This window comes from Agelaius phoeniceus, chromosome 9 (assembly GCF_051311805.1).
Source record: "Agelaius phoeniceus isolate bAgePho1 chromosome 9, bAgePho1.hap1, whole genome shotgun sequence".
Taxonomy (NCBI): domain Eukaryota; kingdom Metazoa; phylum Chordata; class Aves; order Passeriformes; family Icteridae; genus Agelaius; species Agelaius phoeniceus.
The window spans coordinates 33407042-33427941 of NC_135273.1; the positions used below are offsets into that span (position 1 = coordinate 33407042).

At 47.6% G+C, this 20900-nt stretch overlaps 1 protein-coding gene across 6 annotated transcripts in view; it reads left to right on the forward strand.

Moving 5' to 3' along the window:
• Positions 1–20900, forward strand: part of LOC143694800 (uncharacterized) — a 63628-nt gene that overhangs the window by 19746 nt on the left and 22982 nt on the right. For 4 of the 6 annotated variants that reach the window (XR_013183517.1, XM_077183492.1, XM_077183493.1 and 1 more), the window contains one exon: positions 12633–12721. The exons of the other annotated variants lie outside the window; for them this stretch is intronic. Coding sequence is in view for 3 of the 4 variants with exons in the window: in XM_077183492.1 (XP_077039607.1) it covers positions 12633–12721 (89 nt within the window). In the remaining variant the exon portion in view is untranslated. The remainder of the gene's footprint in view (positions 1–12632; positions 12722–20900) is intronic. 6 annotated transcript variants of the gene reach the window in all.

Consider the following 20900-nt stretch of genomic DNA (forward strand, 5'->3'; position numbering starts at 1 on the left):
TCTCTGGCACGGCTTTGCTCGAGTCTCAGGGTGAGCAGAGGTTACAGGAGTAACTTCACCCCAGAGGGAAAAAACACTTCCAGCTCTGTCTCAGCCTCCAGTGGGACTGAGGAGCTGGTGTTCAGTGCCTTCAATCCAAAACACAGCCCTCTGATGCTGGATGCCACCAGCTTTAACTTTCTCCTGCAGGAAAAAACCCAAATTCTGCAGTGGGAAAGGTTCTCTGTCCATCCAGTGATCAGAGACCTGGGCTTGCAAATTGCTTTGCTGCATTTCTCCCTTCCCAGGTCTTTGTTGCTTGTTATAATTCAGGCCTTTGCTCTCTTCAGTGCCCTTTCCTGCAAGATGGTGCAAAGCCAAGTGACACAGGTCTCCAAGGAGGAGATGCTGATTCAGCTGGACTTGTCTGCTGGGGAGGTGTGGAGGCCACAGCTGCCTCTGGGTCACATCCACCTAAAGCAAAGCCTGGGATGCTCAGGGCACCCCCTGGCAGGGCCAAAAGGAGGTCTGGGCACCCTTTTGTGTTGAACAGCTGTTTTATTCTGGCCTCTGGCTGGAGGGACCTGTGCTCTGTGACCTTGTGTGTGGGTTGCAAATAGAGAGATGCCCTCCTTAGCACAGCACGTCCAGATCTTTAATCAGGGACCTCAGTGTCCATAACCTTGCTTGTAATAGCTCTCTGCAGTCACTGCTGAACATATTCAGCCCCGGGAGCAAATGCTGGAGGAGGCATCTCCCTCCCTGCTTGTGGGAAAGGGCTTTTTCCTATATCCCACTGGGTTGCTCTGTTAGCCAGGGCCTCCTCATCCTCATGGATGTGTGAATTCCCCTGGCTGGGAATGCTGAGTGCCCTTGATACCTTATGTTTTAGCTTTTATATTTTTCACATTCTGTGCTGCTTCAGTGTGTGGGTCTGGGTTTCATATTATGGGATGGTGAGCTCTGTGCACAGAGCAGGGAGACAAAACAATTCCTGCTCCAGCTGGGCACCAAGGACAAATGATCCAAATCTCAGCCCCAAGAGCACAAACACCGTGGGCTGGAGAGAGAAAAACAAGCAGGGTGGGACTGCAGGGGCTAAAGCTGGAATGGGACAATGAACTGCAAGATGCAAATGGAGCAGAACTTATAAAATTGAGAGACCCCGTGCCCGGTTGTGCATTTTGGGACCATTTTGGTTCATCTTGGGTGCAGCCCTGGCTGGGCTCTTGTGCTGCCCAAGGTGGATCCATGGAGGATTTCCTTTTAATAAATCCCTGCTTTATTCTGTAACTCTGTCTGGCCTCTGTTCTAGCTCAGCCTACACAAGGCATCACCCTGGCAGAACAAACCAGGTTCAAGGGCTGTTCAAATGCTGCAAACTTGCCTGTGCTGGAGCTCTGCTTTTCTGCTCTGGACTTCTCCCTGCTTTTAATTCTGCTGTTGCATTTGTGCCTGTTACCCTCTCATTATAGGTGCTATGTTTCTCAGCTTTCCTTTCTGGGAACCGTCTCTGCTGTGTGCTGGAGCTGCGCCTCCCCCGCGCCGCCCTCGGCAGGAAGCGGGATGTGATCCCTTCCATCCCTCCATCCCTTCCATCCCCTCCTCTGGCAGCTGCAGCAAAGTGTGGAGTTCACCGAGGGGACAGCAACCAGGATTCCAGGAGAGATTGGTGCCTACTCCCTCTCTAACTGCAGTTGCCTCTTTTCTTATTTATAAGTGCAAGCAAACAGGTGCTAAAAGCTTTTCCCCCCCATCCTTCTTGCGTGGCACAGTCAGGCTCTCTCCTGAGACCTCTCCTTGCAATGTGCTCTCTCTCCCCCCAAAGCTGCTCCTGCGATTCTTGGCATCTCTGCAAGGACTTGATTTATCTGTTTATCTTCCCCTCTCCCCTTCTTCATCACAGCTGGGGTTTGGGGCTTGGCAGGAATGAGTGGTGTGACCGTGTTCACAGGGGATTTTGGATGAGGGAAAAGACGAGGATCTGACTCCATGTTTCAGAAGGCTTGATTTATTATTTTGTGATATATATTACATTAAAACTATACTAAAAGAATAGAAGAAAAGGTTTCATCAGAAGGCTGGCTAAGAATAGAATAACAAAGAATGATAACAAAAGCTTGCAGCTCGGACAGAGAGTCCAAGCCAGCTGACTGTGATTGGCCATTAATTAGAAACAACCACATGAGACCAATCCCAGATGCACCTGTTGCATTCCACAGCAGCAGATAACCATTGGTTACATTTTGTTCCTGAGGCCTCTCAGCTTCTCAGGAGGAAAAATCCCAAAGAAAGGATTTTCCATAAAAGATGTCTATGACAGAGTGGAGACATCCTTGAGCTCTCTGCAGGTGAGCTGGGGGTTGGAGATTCCTGCACTCACTTTGGATATTGGGTTTTTTCCATGGGGTGCTGTGTCCAGAGTCCTGTTTTGGATTTGTTAAAGCCTAATTCTTCCCAAAGTTAATAGGTGTGAACCTCTGCTTCAGTGGTCTTAGTTCATGCCCTCATTCCACTTGTGTCTGTGGATCCTACAGGTATTGATCCATTGCTTTGGAAAGAGGTTTGTGTGGTTCCTTAACCTTTCTACTCTGGAATAACCCAGGAAGCTTCATCCATCCTCTAATTCTGGCTGCTCCTGGTGCATTTTTAAGCAGGCAGCTTGTAGATATGCTCTCTGGGAAAGTCTACTTCGTGGTAAAGCAAAACCTCATCACTGGTGCTGTCACTGGAGAAAAATGTATTCATTACAATTATTCTTACTATTATTTTTAGGAAAGATGCGATCTCACCTCATGCATAAAATTAGTTTAATGGAACAGCAGGAATGGGAGGGAATATTGGCTTTGCTGTGCTTGTCTGGGGAGTGAGTGAGCAATTTCTTTGCTCCCTCTCAGGCCCTGGATGAATGATATGTCATTGGCACCACAGTTTCAGCTGAGGTGTGTCCATGAAGGCAACAGGGAACCAAAAAAGAGGTTTTAAAAATTATTTAAACAAAGAAAGTGGAATTCGTGAGCTTCTAAACATTGTCCTCAAGCAGCCAGTGAGGCTGAGAGCTGAGAATGATTTATGAAGGGAGAAATAGGGGTAGCAAATGCATTTGTGTCTTGTAAATCCTCAAATAATGGGGTTACATCCCATCTTGAGTGGAAAGGAGAAGGGGCACCGTGTCAGTAGGGCTGGGACACCAGGTCTTGCACATCCCACAGTCTCCCCATGCCTCTCCTGAGGTTGTTCCTGCTGCTTTTAGCTGCCCCAATGAGCACAGCCAGCAGGCACTGAGTGGGTAGGGCTGTCAAAGTGCACTTGTGCTTGTCTGCTCCTCAAAAACTTCTTTTTTCACTTCCCTCCCTGGGAATGGGAAAGGAGAGATGAGGATAGAAGTGATAATGTCATCTCAGGGCACCCAACGCCGGTGACGGCCGCGTGTGCAGGAGCTCTCGTCCCCTCCAGCAGTCCCACATGGCCTTGTCCCTCGCTTTATTTCCCCTCAGAACTCCAGGTTATCTCGGGGAGAGCTTTTTTTCACTGAAAAGTGAACTCCAATGAATTTCTCCCTCTCTTGTGGAAGCAAGAAATTTGTAAAAATTTCAAACCAGAAACTCTTCTTTTGCTTGCTGATGCCTGATGTCTTTTCAGCAGTCCCACACGGCCTTGTCCCTTAGTTTATTTCCCCTCAGAACTCCAGGTTATCTCAGGGAGGGCATTTTTTCACTGAAAAGTGAACTCCAGCAAATTTCTCCTTCTCTTGTGGAAGCAAGACATTTGTAAAAATTTCGAACCAGAAACTCTTCCTTTGCCGGTAGCCGGAGGATCTTCCTTCTTTGTTTGGAGGAATATCCTAGTGAAAAATCTGCTGCAAACAGGGATTGTCACAGCTTCTGGCCCTGGGATTTAGGTGGGACCAAGCCCTTCACTCAGAGATGAGAAAAGGAGCTTTCCCCTCCTTTCCTGGAGGGAGAAATCCCTTCCTGCTGATCCCTGGTGTCTTCTCAAGCTTTGACAAAATGTGTCCCCAAGAATTAGGGGTTCTTTGAGTGAGAAGGATCAAAGGATGAGTTGGGAGTGGGAAAAAAAAGTGTGGGAAGGAGGCAGTTGCAGGCAAACTCATCTAATTTCCATCAATAGGTGTGAGTCAAGCCTGAGGTTCTGCCTGTCTCCCAATTCCCTCCTTCCCTTGCAGTTTCTATGGGGTGTTTGCACTTTTCCCTCCTCCACCACTCTTCCCTCTTGGGCTGCAGGAGATAGACACTTTTGAAAATGCAAGGTGAGGGTTTGTTTTTTTTTTTTTTTTTCAGCTCATCAAATGCTCTCTGGTGGCACCAGGGCTGTGAGAAAGCCTAAAAGACTCAGAGGCTGTGTGCAGTCTCATTCCCTTCGGGTGCCAACCCCCAGCATCCCTCCTCCAACAACTTCACTTCGTTGTGATGGCTTTCCAACATCTCCTCACCCTCAGGCTCCTGCAGCTCCCTCAGCACCACTCTCTGCTTCTGACTCCACTCCCTGTCCTCCTTCCAAGTTGTCTTTGGGCCACCTCCACATCTACTTTACATTGCAGGGGACAAAATCTCACCAATGCCTGGAAGGAAGTGAAAACGTGGCCATGAAGGAGCTTCCTGTGCTCTGTGGGTGAAAATATCTCCCCTGCTGCAGGAAAAAAAAGATATAAAATTGCTTTTTAACCTGCTTGTCTTCCTTCTCCCCTTGGTCTTTGCAGAGATGATGGAAGCATTGATCTGACCCTGGCTGTGCTGTGCTGTCAGCGTTCAGGCTGTCTCCAGAGCTCCTCTAAGCCAGGATCACAGGCCAGATTAAACTTGTGGAAAACCTTACAGCTTGTGGGGGGACATTCCCAGAGAGTACAGGGACTTATTAGTGACAGGGGATCTTGAGGAGAGCAGGCTTTGCTGGGAGATTTTATCTATTTTTATAGCTGGCACAGGTGGATTTTTCTGTGATAAAAAGCTGTAAACACCACAAAAGTCAGAATGCTCCTTCCTGGCTTGCAATAATCAGCTTCTGAACCACCAGAGAAAAAGGACCCTATCCCAAAGAAATAGGACTTGGCAGAGGTCAGGCTCTGCTTGTAGGTGATAAGAGAGTTTAGCCTTGAACCAATTCCTTTGGAGGGAGCTGGGCAAAAAGAAGGTGCTGGTGGTGCCCCTCAGGGGAGGAATTTGGAGTTAACCAACCCCTTAATGCACATCAGAGAATCCACCTCCTCCAATCTCTCATTTTTTTTTGGAGACTGTTTTCCTTGCTCCTGCAAAGAAAGCGGACATTGCCTTTAATACCTTTCAATATTATCTGCCCTGTGTGGTTTTACTTGGCAGGAGCATTGGTTTTCTTTTTTTGTTATCCATCCTTTAAACTGTTTTTGAGCAGGAAAACACTTCCCCCAAAGGTTACTTAAAGAGTTCTTGTACAAATAGTGACAACGATGGCACTTGGGGGCTGTGCATCGATCCCAGAAGGCAAACAAACTACACCAACTATAAACCTTACGTTTTTTAATTGGGAAATTGATTTTAAATCCAAGCCTCTTGAAAAATCTAATTATTTTCCTTTAAAAAAAAACCAAAATGAAAATAGGGAGAGTCTTTCTCTCTGTCATGCTCCACCAGGCAAAAGAAAGTGAGGAGGAAATAATTCTTGGCTGCATCTCTGCAGGGTGCCCTGGTGATAACCTGGATAATACAATCTGATTTTGGCCTTGAGTCTGTTCCCTTGGATTATCACATTTCTTCAAGGACCAAAAGCTGTGCTGGTGATTCAGACCCAGAGGAGAATGTCTTTTTAGTGGTAAGCTTTCAGGTTTGGTTTGTTTTTTTTCCCTTTTCCCCAGCCATCAAAGGCCAGAGAGGAGGCTTTTATCATGTGGCTGCTTTATAGAGAGCATGTTGTGGGCATCCTGACCAGAGCACAGTCCTTCCTTTTCCCCTTTCCTTTTCCCCTTTCCTTTTCCCCTTTCCTTTTCCCCTTTCCTTTTCCCCTTTCCTTTTCCCCTTTCCTTTTCCCCTTTCCTTTTCCCCTTTCCTTTTCCCCTTTCCTTTTCCCCTTTCCTTTTCCCCTTTCCTTTTCCCCTTTCCTTTTCCCCTTTCCTTTTCCCCTTTCCTTTTCCCCTTTCCTTTTCCCCTTTCCTTTTCCCCTTTCCTTTTCCCCTTTCCTTTTCCCCTTTCCTTTTCCCCTTTCCTTTTCCCCTTTCCTTTTCCCCTTTCCTTTTCCCCTTTCCTTTTCCCCTTTCCTTTTCCCCTTTCCTTTTCCCCTTTCCTTTTCCCCTTTCCTTTTCCCCTTTCCTTTTCCCCTTTCCTTTTCCCCTTTCCTTTTCCCCTTTCCTTTTCCCCTTTCCTTTTCCCCTTTCCTTTTCCCCTTTCCTTTTCCCCTTTCCTTTTCCCCTTTCCTTTCCTTTCCTTTCCTTTCCTTTCCTTTCCTTTCCTTTCCTTTCCTTTCCTTTCCTTTCCTTTCCTTTCCTTTCCTTTCCTCCCTTCCAGCTTCCCTCCACACCTCAGAGCAGGGTTTGTTTATAGAAACACTGTCAAGCAAAAAAAAGTCTTTCCAATAGCTCCGAGGAGAGGGACGTTTCCAGCTACTCAGTCACCCTCAAACTGTGAAGACACCACATATCAGCTGCATAAAATTAATTTATTTAGTTAAGGGAGGCGTTAATTAAGAGATCTCATTTATTGTGTTTCTGCAGACAGCTCTCGAGGGCCTTTGGAGTTGTCAGCTCTGGTGACAGCAGGAGCTAATGGTGTCACAAATCCATAGTGGCAGGATTCCTGCCAGGGGAGGAAGTGGGAGATGCTGGAAGGGGTTGAGAAAGGGGTGATGGAGATGTGTGGCAGAGGCTTGGGGGATGATGAGAGCTCTGCCCTTCCTTAGACTCCCCCCAGTGAATTCTGGCTCAAGGTGGCTGCAGGAAAAGCCCAGGGTTTGGCAGAGCAGCTTAGCAAAGCCATGGATGCCAAAAAAGTATTTGTGTGGATCAACTTAAAATAACCGACTGTCCCTGTGAGCTGAAACGGGATGAATCTTTGATTTATTTGAAATAATCAGCTTTTTCTGCACTCAGAGAGGTTAATTCTCCTTGGTTAATCAGGATGTGTCAATCTGACAACAAAGTGCAGGCCTAACACCGAACTTGTGGGTTTAAATTTAAAGTGTCTAAGAAAATAACGAATACATTTTATCTGAAGGAATTACATGCTCCAGTACAGCTGTTTATAGGCATCTCCTTCAGGAAAAGCTGCACCAACACTTTTCCCCCCACTTTTTTTATCTTCTTATCATCTTTATCAAGTTGCTTTTGGAGGGAATTGAAATTCTCTTGATGCAGAAAATAAGCCAAAAGGAAAAAAAAAAAAATCATACAAAACAGTGGAGTGCTGAACTCAGTGAAGAAGTGCTGCTGCCATCTCCCAGGCAAAGAGGTTTTGTGTTTTGAGCTTTTTGTTAGTTAAACAAAGGAGGCATTGCCTGTGCTTAGGAAATCAGCTCTGGCTCTTCTTTAACACTCTACTAACATATTATTACTTTCTCCTTTTTTGATAGATTTTCACTCATTTAAACCCAGGGTATGCATCAGCCTCATATAGGCCACCACTACTTTAACTTTGATTGACTGATTTATTTTTTTTAGCATGGTTTTTCATGTGTGTGGGATGGCAGTGGCTGTGCAGCTTGGATGAGCCCCTAGCCCTGCCTCTCTCTGGGTGATCCATGTGCCCCTGCCCAGGGGGAATGAGGTTTCAGGGGGATTTTCTGCCATTGGGAGCTCAGGGTTGGATTTTGTAGCTGCTCGGCTGCTCCAGGAGTGGTTTGAAAAACAGGAAAGGCATTTTTCCAAGCAGATCCTGAGGGGTTTTCAGTCCAAAAGAATCACTGGGAGCTTGCCCTGTGTCCCCAGGGACGTGCTGCATTTTGCTGTCTACTTCTCAGAAGAGAAAGAAACCTCATCTTGCCCTTGGCTCCCATCACAAAAGCTTTGTGGTCCTCAGGCAGAGCAGGGCAGGGATGGGAAATGGTGAGAGATGGAGCTTTTAGTTTCTGATTTAACCCTGAAGCAACAGCAGGGCTTTCCTGTGGTGGGAGCTGCAGGGACAAGAGGCTTTTTCCCTATAGGAATTTCATGTCCAAAAGATTTTTCTCTTGGGTCTGTCTCCTCTGAAGCCACACAGGATCTGAGCAAGGCTTTTCCTGCAGCAGCAAAGTGTGGATTTTCCTTTGCTTTGCTGCTGTCCTTGTATCCCCCAGGGCTGCCTCGCCCCGTCCAGCTCAAAACCGGATCATAAAATCCAAACAGAACCATGAAGTGCTTTGGAAGTGAACATCTAATTCCAACACCCATTCCATAAGCAGGGCCCAGGTTCCTCAGAGCCCCATCCAGCCCAGCCCTGAGCACTGCCAGGGATGGGCACAGCACGATCCCATTTTTGGGAGAGGAGCAGCAGGGCACTGTGACCGTGTTCACAGGGGTCTTAAGGGAAGAGACAAGGATCTGACTCCATGTTTCAGAAGGCTGATTTATTATTTTATGATATAAATTATATTAAAACTGTACTAAAAGAATAGAAGAAAAGATTTCATCAGAAGGCTGGCTAAGAATAGGAAAGAATGAAAACAAAGGCTCTGTCTCAGACAGAGTCTGAGCCAGCTGACTGTGATTGGCCATTAATTAGAAACAACCACATGAGCCCAATCCCAGATGCACCTGTTGCATTCCACAGCAGCAGATAACCATTGGTTACATTTTGTTCCTGAGGCCTCTCAGCTTCTCAGGAGGAAAAATCCCAAGGAAAGGATTTTCCATAAAGGATGTCTGTGACATGGCACTGGGGCAGAGGGTGGGATGTTGGTGGGCTGGGAGGCAGGCACACTAAATCCACAGTGTGGATGTGTTCCAGAGCTGCCTGGGGAGGATTATCTCTCTGCTGGAGTGGCCAAGCTGGAGGACAGGGTGCTGTGGGAGGGGGCCCAGCAGAAGATGAGCTCACAGGGGATTCGTTTAAAGCGCGGTGTCGGATCCTATAAATCTGCGGGGTTTGCATATTTCCATATTTATATATGAAAATTTCCCGGGGTGGCTCAAAGGCAACTGAAATAAAAACAAGGCTGTCAGAGCTTGAAAACCACCAGCAAATCTCTAACAGACCATTTAATACAAATGTATGGCCTTGGAGAACCTCTGAGCTGGTCGCTCGGGGCACTGCAGCTCTGCTGGCCGGGAGGCTGTGGAGTGGAGGGACCTTTCAACCTGGCTCATGTCCCACGGGAGGGGGACATTGGGCTGCTGGCACTTCCCTTGGGTGCTGTCTTGTGTGTGCTGTGATGGTTTGTGTGAGGGCAGGGGGTTGATCTTTGGGGATGCTTGCTTGTGGTGCCCCAAATCTGCAAGGGATGCTGGTGGCAGGGCTGGAATGGGGCAGAGGAATGTTTTACACCCTGCAGGAGCTGTGCTGTGCTTGTGTTCAGCCTTCCTGGTGGAAACCAACTCCTTCTCCTGTGCTCTTTTCCTTCCTGATCTGCAGTTATCATCCAGAACAAGAATTCTCCAAACCACTGGTCTGCATCACCCTCGCTGACCTTCTGCTGCTTCACGAGTCTCTTCCCAGGGATTAATTTAAAGGAGCATCTCAGAGATTGATGCTCTGTGTCCAGAGGGGCCCTCCAGGTTGGAAAACAAACTCCTTTAAGATTTCCATGCATATCTTCATGCTGTTTTTTCAGTTACTCTAGGTGTTGTCCACCAATCTTTTCTGGTCTCCCTGAGCAGCCCCAGATCCCAGTGTAGGTTCTGGCCTGAAGATTTTATAGAATTATGAAATAGTTTGGGTTGGAAGCAACCTTTAAAGTCCAATGCCCTGCCATGGACAGGGTTGCTCAAAGCCTCATCCAGCCTAGTCCAGAATATTCCCAGGGATGGAGCATCCACTGCCTTTCTGGGAGAACTCTGATTTCATCACCTTCATGGTAAAAATCGTGCACCAAAAGTTTCTGAAGGCAAACTCCTGCTTTCCTGATGCAAGGACAAGAGCAAGCTCCCAATCCTCAGTAATTTTTCCCCCTCTTCAGCCCCAAGGCAGGAGTTGGAGGCCATGGACACCTTGTTTCAGCTGCAGTCTCTGAATCAAAAGGAAATAATTAGGGGAGGACGAGAAAGCTGGGACAAAAACAAGCTGTCAAGAAGAAGAAGAAGAGGGTGCTAATGTGTCTGTCATCCCTCTTCCCTGCTGGCCGGCCCCCAGAGGTGGGAGGCAGGCTCTGATGGAGAGGAGGGAGGGTGCCAGTGCTTGCCTGTCAGCCTCAGCTGTCTGCAGACATCAGCTCTCCTCTCTTGAAGGCTCCTCTTGCTCCCAGGCCACTTCCTTCTGCTGTCCCCCAAATTCCTGGCAGGGATTTGCTCCACACGGACAGTTTGATGGCCACGACTTCCCTGCACAAGTGCTTCCAGCTCAGGTTGGATCCCCTGCCACTGAGTTGTGTCCTAACAGTGCCCATTTCTCCTCATTACCCACAGACAGGTGTGTGGCATGAGCAGCTCACATCTTGGTGTCTGCAGTTATTAAGTTAAGCAAGATGAATCCCAGTGTCAGCATCTCCCTCTCAGGCTTTGCTCAGGGCTTTGCTCCTTCCCCTTTGGCACTGGGGGACATTCCTGGCACCCTTGAAAGGTGCTGGGTATTTTCTGCCTGAGAAAATCACTTCCCAGGTCATTGCTGTCACCTATTACCAGGCTGGGGGAAGAAGCAAGGCAAAAATCCAGGGGTGTGAACATCTGGGGAGCTTTTCCTAAAGTTCTCCCCAGTGCTGTGGTCTCAAGGGTGGAGCTGTCACCCTCTATTGCTTTGCTCCATCAGGGACTTTCTGCTGCCTGGTGCCACCAGTGATGGGCATTACTGGAGGCTGGTTTTGAGGCTGGCAGTTAATATTTGGGGGGGTTTTGGAGGCTGGGACTTGCTAACTTTTAACCAAACTTTTAACTTTTATACTCCTCAACCTCGGTGGTCCTGCTGCTGGGAAGCCTTGCCTTACAGAGAGGAGGGTTTTCCTGGCCAAGCTTTTCTGCCTGAGAAAATCACTTCCCAGGTCATTGCTGTCACTTATTACTGGGCTGAGGGAAGAAGCAAGGCAAAAATCCAGGGGTGTGAACATCTGGGGAGCTTTTCCTAAAGTTCTCCCCAATGCTGTGGTCTCAAGGGTGGAGCTGTCACCCTCCATCCACTTTCTGCTGCCTGGTGCCACCAGTGATGGGCATTGCTGGAGGCTGGTTTTAAGGCTGGCAGTTAATATTTAGGGGGTTTTGGAGGCTGGGACTTGCTAACTTTTAACCAAACTTTTAACCAAACCTTTAACCAAACTCCTTCACTCCTCAGCCTCAGTGGCCCTGCTGCTGGGAAGCCTTGCCTTACATAGAGGAGAGTTTTCCTGGCCAAGCTTTTCTGCCTGAGAAAATCACTTCCCAGGTCATTGCTGTCACCTATTACCAGGCTAGGGGAAGAAGCAAGGCAAAAATCCAGGGGTGTGAACACCTGGGGAGCTTTGCCTGAAGTTCTCCCCAAAGCTGTGGTCTCAAGGGTGGAGCTGTCACCCTCCATCCACTTTCTGCTGCCTGGTGCCACCAGTGATGGGCATTACTAGGGGCTGGTTTCAAGGCTGGCAGTTAATATTTAGGGGGTTTTGGAGGCTGGGACTTGCTAACTTTTAACCAAACTCTTACACTCCTCAGCCTTGGTAGTCCTGCTGCTGGGAAACCTTGGCTTACATAGGGGAGAGTTTGCCTGGCCAAGATTCTGACAGCTGGGAGAGAGGCAGCACCCACCCCAGCCTTCAACAAGACTTTTGTCCATCATTTCTGTGCAGGGCTAGTGATTTCTGAGGAAAAAGGGCAATCCCTGCCAGTCATAGTGGTCTAAAATACCCCGTGAGGGTGCATAGTGTAGTCAGCAGTGTTTGCTCCAGAAAGGCAATTCCATCCCTGCTCTGCTCTGGGGCTCTATGAGGTTTAGGGCAGCATTTCTCACCCCTCTGTAGGGTTTGTTCCCAAGTCCTGCTGCCTTTCCAAGGGCAGGTTCCTGCCATGCCCTGCAGCACCCATCCCTTTTTCCCTCTAGCTGGCATTAGAGGGCAGTCAAAGGAAACCTTCCTCATCCTCCTGCTCTGCGGGCTGCCAGCCAGGGGCCACAGGGCTGCCCTCCAAGCAGGACCCTCTGCCTTGCCCTCACCCTCTTGTTTAGGCTTCCTGCCCGTGTTTCACGGGTGAAAACCTCTCGTGGGTTTGTGCCTGGCATTCAGGACAGAGCATCTGCAGCCCTGATGAATCCTGGGCACGGCTCCTCCCCTGCCTCGCCCTCCGTCTCCCCCTAATTGACATCCCTGAATCTTGTCTCCGTTTGACAAATCAGCCTACTTACTGCAAGTGATGACATGGATAAATATTGCAGGCATTGCTTTTACATCTGGATAGCCTGATAATAAAAGCTATCAGGATCTCTTCCCCCTGCCCGTGCATAGCAATTACTACCCAAGGGTTCCCTCCTCCATCACCAGAGCGGGATGTGCAATTGTGTCTGTGACAGCAAGATTTCCCACTTGCACTGCTGGTTTTGGGCCATAAAACTGCCTTTTTTTTTTTTTTTTTTTCTTTTTTGCAGACAATTCAGCAGCAGTGTGGTGAGACTGTGCAAGCTGTGGGTTTGGAGTGGGGGATCTCCCAGGAGCCTTTTTGCTCACAAAATTCCAGGTACCTGTGCCCATTTGGATGGATCTGGGTGTCTGGAGTGGCTACTGTGGGTTAAGGGTGTGGTTTTGACTCACAGGTGCTGTCCCTGTGCCTTCCTCGAGCCAGCCCCCATGCAGGCTCTGCTCCTCATCTCCACTGGCACGTTGGTGGCTCTCCTGGGTTGAGGCTGTCAAATTGCAGGGTATTATTTTTAGCCTGGTTTCCCGAGGAAAAGCAGCTTATGTGATTGTACTGTCTGTCAGTGCCTTTCCTCCCACCAGCCTCCCCTTAACAAGTTTTGAACCCCCTGTCACATTTTCCTGGAGGGATGGAGAGCTCCAAGATGTGACATTCCTGCACGTTTCCCTGCAAATTGGCAGCTGGGGCCACTTTCCTCTGGAGGGGACAAGGATGGGTGGCAGCACCAGGGACAGCAGGAGATGCTGGGGAAGGTGTGAGGTGAGAGGCTGGGAACGTTCTCCTCTGAAGGTTTAATATCTCAAACACAGATATTAAGCCTTAATTAATGTTAATTTCTGGGAGAGGCGTTTCATTACAAAGGGTTTCTCCAGCTCAGGCGTGTCCACACCATCTGCTCGGAGCCAGCAAAGCCCTCGACCCCTCCGGCTGCGAGGACCGGCCCTTCCTGGGAAAAGGGAGCTCCAAAGCCTCTCTTTTCTCCCTCCCTGCCTCTCAGTCTGAGCCATTACTGACAGGAATTTATTAATTTTTTTAAGATCTGGCAGGGGAAGACAGAGTTTTGTCTCCTATGGTTTTCCTCAGAGCGGGTTCTCTGGTGGCTCACAGAGAAATAGGGGTTGGTTCTTCTCCTTTCTCCAGCAATTTTTTATTTATTCCTTAAGCTTTCCTTAAGAGTTTGTGATTTCTACCCTTTGTGCAAACAGGGTGAAAGTTGTGAAATGGTGGCTTGACTGAGGTGGTCACATACACAGACCAGGAGCTCCCATTCCTTAGGGAGCTGCTCTTAATGAGAGACAGCTCCCATTAATGCTTGCTTGGCCTCTCAGTCTGGGCCATTACTGACAGAAATTTATTAATTTTTTTAAGAGCCAAGTGCTGCTGCTGGTGGGGGAAGGCAGAGTTTTGTCTCCTATGGTTTTCCTCAGTGCGGGTTCTCTGGTGGCTCACAGAGAAAATGAGGTTGGTTCTTCTCCTTTCCTTTCTCCGGCATTTTTTTTTTCCTTAAGCTTTCCTTAAGAATTTGTGATTTCTACCCTTTGTGAAAAGAGGGTGAAAGTTGTGAAATGGTGAGATGGTCACATACACACACAGAGGAGCTCCTGTTCCTTAGGGAGCTGCTCTTAATGAGAGACAGCTCCCATTAATCCTTGCTTACTTTTTAGTCGAGGTCTTTGCTGGGAATGGAATTTTTATGGGAAATCTTAAACCAAACAATGATGTTAATAAGCTGTAATCAAAACCAGGGAGGGAAGGGACCTGCTTCTTTCTCATCCCACAGTCCTCCCTGAGGTTTCAGAAGGAAGCCTTTTCCTACAGCAAGATAAAACCAAGATACTTTTTTTTTTCTTTTTTTTTTTTTTAAACCAGAAAGTGAGAGTGAAACTCCCAGGATTGGTTTATGGCTTGGGCCTCACTGGGAATGTTGGAGAGACAGAGGTACAAATCCCTGCTTTGAAGGGCTTGAATCTGAGCCATCTGCATCCCTGGCCAGTGCCCAACATACCAGGTTATTTGTGCTCTGTGAAGCTTTATTTCTCCTATTTTCTTCCTTTTTTCTTTCTTTTCATTTCATTGCTTTTTTTTTTTTTTTTCCTAAACCACTGAAAACTCCGTGATGACGCAGAAAAATCTGTGGCCTGGGTAAATAAATGTGTCATTTGAAATGGCTTTTTTTCCTCCCCTCTGTGTGAGATCTTGGGCTTGGCAAGTTGACATCCTCTGACTAAAAACCATTTTGTCTCAATTTCTGGCCATTCTTGCTCACAGTGAGTGGGTTTTGCCCATAAAGACAGAAGTTGCTGGGTAAAGCTGAGTAATTCTCTGTTTAGAGGCCTTTGCTGCTGTCTTCTCTTCCCTCAAGCAGCCACCTGAAGAGGATTATTGTCACATATTTTGATGTAGAACCTGAATCTGTCTCCTGGTTTACTCAGGAGAAATCCAAATGCACTTGCGACAAACCCAGGATTCCTCATGAAATGTTCACCTGCTTAAAGAAGGCTTTAAAGGAAAAAACCCTTTATTAAGAAAAAAATAGAAGGAAAAGCCGTTTTTCTCACTTTATGAGATGATGGATATTTTTTTTTTCTGTGTGCAATATTTAGATAAAAGGGGCTGAACTTCTAATTACATTACCTAAGGAGGCTTAATAATGTTTGCCCAAAGTATCTGGTCGTGAAAATTCACCAGAGTCAATTCAGTTTAATTTCTGTTGAAATCCCTTTGCTTCATCCCTTCCTGCTTCCCAAGAGCTGTCTGAGGGTGGGAAATCCTTGGGTTTGGGTCCAACAGAGACAATCTTGTGTTTGAAGAGGGCTGGAGAAGACCTGGGTTTGGAGATGCTGTGCTGGGGGACCTCCTGTGCTGACCAGGAAGGCCAATTTATATTCCAGCTGTTCCTCAGCCTTCTGGTAGCAGTTAATAGGTTCTTTTCTTTCCCTATCCTGGAAATATTTTGAGTTGTAGATGCCTTTTTGCCATCAGAGCCCTCTGATGTGTTGTAGGACAAGCTCAGCCCCACAGGTGGGGCTTCTCCACTGACTTTGGCACCCTTGCCACTGATCTTTTAAACCTGGGATTTTGTCCCGTTGAATGTCATTCCACATCCGTCAGTCTGGCTCTCAAAGGCATCATTTCCTTCCAAATGATGCCAGAACTCCTTGTTTTGCCTCCAGAGTAGTGAGTTTGATGAGTGTTGGTCCCCCATTGTTAAGGAAGTGTTGAATGTGAGGGGTGACTGAGCAGCCTGCTCAGCAAAATCTCTCCAGGCTGCCTCCTTTTTTGGTATTATCTATTATAATATAAATATATTTTTTTTTTTAGGCCAAGCATTTCTTTGATTCATAATTCTTATCCTAATGTTCCCCTCCTACAGTTTAACTAATCGTTTGCCCATGTGGCACAATATCAGATGCTTTTCTGAAGTCCAGATGGTCAAGCTCTCTCACAAAAGACAAAGATTGGCTTTTGTCTTGAAAAAAAAAAAAAAGCTGTTATCTCCCAGAAAAATATATTTACCAGGCTCGCCTGACTGAATCCATCTGCATGAAATCTGGCTGGTTTTACCCGATTTTCTCAGATTTTTGCTTTGGGGTTGCTTCTCGAGCAGAGCTGCAGCTCAGACCAACCTGTGGCTGCCCAAACCTCACCCTCCCACCCCAGTTTTAAATATTCCCTCATCTTTAGTCTTACTCCCTCCTGGAAATAATAATGAATAAAATAATCTGTGGAGAAAGGAGTCTCTGGGCAGGCAGGCAGTGGCACTGAAGTGATTATTTCCAGCACAGCAAAAGGTTGAGAACTGGGTACAATTATCACTCCTGGTTTTACATGCTAACAGGATTTGCCTTTGGGGGATTAAGTTAACTATTCTGTCACGCAGGTGAGTGTTTTGTTTTGCTCCTCTGAACCAGCCTTTCTCAGGCTGTCAGGGAGAGGAAGATAAAGGATGAGTCCCGCTTTACAAAGCCCCGACCGAGGCTCAAGGCTCGCCTGGGAGAGATTAATTTGGGCTTGTTTCAAGGTCATCTCAGGTGCATCTCATTGTTGAAGGCACTTGCACTGCTGGAGAAGTGTGGATGCTTTTAAAATTCTTCTGGGCTGTGGATCAAGGGGAAGTGGTGGGGGGGAATAAGCTCTGATGTTTCAAGAAAATATAAATAAAGAGACTCGGTCCAGACGCTCTGTGTGGTGAAGCTTTCAGGCTGTCACTGCATGGATTCCCAAGCTGAGGGCAAAGAGCTGCTCCAGCCAGAATTTCCACTCAGTTTTTCATTTTGACAGAAAATATCAGGGTGACTGATTTTTTTTTCTTTTTTTTTTTTTTCCTTTTTCTGGTGTTGAACCCATTCCAGGGAGTTCTTGTGACTCCCTCTGATTATCAGCTCCTGTGATATCAGCTTTGGGTGGCCACTGGGGTTCACTAGGCAGAAACTGCCCAAAATGGGACCAAACCAAGGTTTTACAGGAAAAATGGCACCAGGGGAGGTTTAGATTGGAAAGACCTCTTCACATAAAAGGTGAAAGGCATTGGAACAGACTGCCCAGGGAAGTGCTGGAGTCACCATCCTTGGAAGTGCTGGAAAAATGTGTGTTGATGGCACTTGAGAACAAGGTGGTGCTGCTGGTTTGATGGCTGTACTGGATGATCTTAGAGGCCTCTTGGTGATTGTCTGGAAGAGGGAAACCTCAGACTGGCTGTGATTTTGGGGAGGAATGACCATTTTTGCTACAGCAAAGCTTTCAACAGTGATGGGAGATCAAGTGGACACAGCCAGTGAGCAGCACAACAAGGGACAATGAGAGATTTTTTTCCCTCCACTGATAAACTCAGGTCTAATTCCATGCCTGAACTGTGCAAAGTTTTGCATTGCTCCAGTTTTCTTTGAGAAGATAAAGACCTTGCAATTCCTAAGGAGTTGTGTTCTTCAGGTGTTCATTCCTCCCTGAGTCAGGACATCCCTGGGTAACCATCCCTCCTACCCCTTTGACAGAAACTGCTTTTCTGTTGACTTTTTGGGGAAGCTGCAGCTTTAGGAGATGACCAGAATGAAACAAATCCCTTGTGAATTAATTGAAAGGGTCAATGTCTGTAGTTAATCAGTTAAAACTGCCTGTGGTTACCCAGCTGTGTCTTTCATGTCAGCAAGATCTTCATCTAAGATGGATTTTTTTTTTGGTGTTTTCTTTGGGGGACACATGGACAATTATGTTTTGACATTTATCTCAGGCTTTGAGACCAGCTTTGCCTCTCTTCCTCCTTGCTGTTTTATTTTCCCCCTCCTAGTCAGGTGTAGGTTGGAATAACTTGACTTAATGACACTTTTTCAGCCCTGATTTTGGTGGTGACAGATATTAACAGTTCCACGATAAGAAACAGGTGTTTCAGCATGGTCCATCAGGCAGAAGAAGAACAATGCCTCCCCAATGTCATTGTTCATGATGTATTCAGTGACTGCTGGCTTTCTTTTTTTTTTTCTTTTAATGAAGATTTTATTCAATCTCATAGGTAGCATTTACTATTTAGTATGCAGGCTTTGGGCAAGCTAGTGGAGTGGAAAAGCTTTTAATTTCTTTTTAATGCAAACATGGATCTTGCAAGACCTTGTCAAGTGATTGGAATGGGCTCAGGCTCCTGCTTATGTTCTCTCAGCATCACTTGGTGGTCCCCTGCAAGAAAATCCTGAGGATTTCTCGTGGGATTTGTGGTTCAAGGGACAGGTCCAAGCCTGAAGGGATCAGGGAGACTCTCCAGGCCACTCCAGTTTTGTAACAAGGAGCCACACCTGGCATGGTTTGGGCAGAAAACATCCCTGGTATAACAGGGCCATTGCAGCAGCTCCTGGGCTCTGCTGCCACTTCCCAGGCTTTCCCATGGATGGGTGGGTGAGGAGCAATATTTTGGAGTACAAAGCTGTCAAATATCCTGGGTGGTTTTTGTTCTGATGAGGTGTGGGCATGGATCACTGCCCTTGCTGGCATTGCTGGCCATTTGCTCTGGGCTGTGAGGGGAGGGCAGCTCTCCCTCCAGCTGCACCCCAGCGTGTGCTGGGCAGGTCTCACCTTCCCCTCTGTGCTCCTGGGGCTCACAGGGAAAGGGGTGAAGGTGGGGCACAGCAATCATGCCAGGCTTTTCCCATCCTGTGCCAGAGTTACTCCCAGAAGGAGCTGCCATCTCTGTGGTCAGTGGGACTGGCTGTCTGGGCTCCTGGTAGGTGCTGGAGTTGTTTGATATCCCTTCAAGGAGAACTTCCTGCATCCTGAGGAAACTCCCCAGGTGATGGGAAGAGACAGACTTCTGTCCTGAAGGATGCAGCAGTGGCATCTTCTCTTCCTCCTCATCCTCATCCTCCAGGGATGCTGTGGTCCAGCTTTCCCTGGATTGCAGGGCCTTGCCTTGCTGGAGCAGCTCTTGAGAACAGGGCTGGGACACCCACAGCCTCTCACAGCTTTATTCTGTACCACAGCCTATGGATTTGTTTACTCCACGTTGATTTTTGATATCACAGAGGGGTGGATCAGTGCAAGGCCCATCAAAGGTGCTCAACAGGTCCCCTTGGCCTCCTGTGTGACCCAGTCCTGCTGCTAGGGTGAAAAAGGAGAAAGAAGGATTAATTTGTGGTAAATAATGCATTTGTTCCCACTTAAATGTTGTTTGATCTCCACAGTCTTCATTCCTCTGGTGACAGGCAGCTCTGTGTTACCCATCACGGGGCTTTAGCAGCCCCCACAGAGCCATGCTCAGCTAATACATCCCTCCCCATTATTACCTTCTTTCCAAAAATAATAATAATCATAAAAAAAAAAAATAATCCGCTCTCCTGTGGTGGCTTTTCACAGTAATTTCTCCAAATGAAACAATTAATGAACACTAAACATCCTTTTTCTGGGAAGGCAGCAATCAGGAGAGAAGATGGAGTATCCCTTTAAAATCTCCCTGTACATATGAATGTGCACACGGAGCCCCTTCAAGGCTGAGAAGGATTGGAAGTGATGGTTACCAGTATAATATTTAAATGAGGGTTAATTACCATAAACCGTTTGGATTTTAATGTCTCCTTCTGTACAGTCTGTAAATCAGGGCTGGAATGGGCTTGTGTGCATGCAGTGGGTGAGAGCAATGTTCTCCAGGACTGGGATGTGGCCTCCTGGGTCTGGCCACCATTCCAGCTCACAGGAGCACTGGGGATGGACCCTGGCCACTCTGGGGAGGGTTTCCCCTCTCATCTTCCCTGCCCTGAGGATGAATTTTCTCCTGTCTCACCCCATCCCTGCCCAAGGCTTCCCCAGGAGGATGCTGAGATGCCTGAACGATGACTCAGGTTTGGATCTGCACAGGGGGATGTCTCTGACACCATGATACAGCCCTTTTTTTTGGGCACTGAGGGGTTTTTATGGGGTTTTCAGCATCCAAGCCATGAGCAAGTTGTTTCTGTGGTTTGCTGTACCCATATCCACACGCTTCACTTCCCATCCAGCCTGAGCAGAGGGGAAAAGGGACTTTGCTGCTGGAGACCAGGAGAACTTCAGGCACCTCACCACCTGCCCAGCCCCCTTCTTGTCCTTCCTCTTTGCCCCCCTGTCCCTCAGTGGGGGCCTTGGTTGCCTTGCAAAGTGCTCTCATTATAAATGCATCAGCCTCTGCCGGTCTCACACGCGCAGCCTTCATTTAGCCCTCCAAGCTCAATTACATCTCAGGATGTCTTGGGCTAATTAAAGTAATATTAGAACGTTTTCTTTTCTATTTTTTTTTTTCTTCCCCCTTCCCTAATGCAGCTTTCAAAGCACAAGCCTTGGCTCTCACCCACTGGAGCCCACTTCTCTGAGCCTCTGAGTTCTCCCTAATGCAGCTCGCCACGAAGCCAGGCTAATTACATTTCTGAAGGATGTCATTAGTGTCGTGTTCCTGCTGGGTTTGAGGGCTGGGAACGCTCCCTTAGGGGTCTTTCAGCTTCACCATGCTCAGTGCCACCAGTGAGGGGTGGCTGGGTTGGAGGGGAGCTCAGCCAGCAAAGCTGCCTTGCTCTGGGCTTTGTTGTGAGTGATCCTTCTGATGCCTGGTGAAGGCTGAGCTAGAACAGAGACTGGATGGAGTTAAAGAATAAAGCAGGGATTTATTAGGATATAGCACAAGAGCCCAGCCAGGGCTGCACCCAAGATGAACCAAAATGGTCACAAAATGAACACAAGATGGACCCAAAATGGTCCCAAAATGCACAACCGCTCATGGGGTCTCTCACTTTGATCAGTTCTGCTCCATTTGCATATTGGCGTTAATTATCCAATTACAGCTCCAGCCCATGAAGTCCCATCCTTGTTTTTCTCCCTTCATTCCACGTTGTTTGTGCTCGTGGGGCTGAGATTTGGGTCATTTGTCCTTGGTCCCAGCTGGAGCAGGAATTGTTTTGTCTCCCTGCTCTGTGCAGGTGTGACCGTGTTCACAGGGGTCTCAGGTTGAGGGAAGAGATGAGGATCTGACTCCATGTTTCAGAAGGCTTGAGTT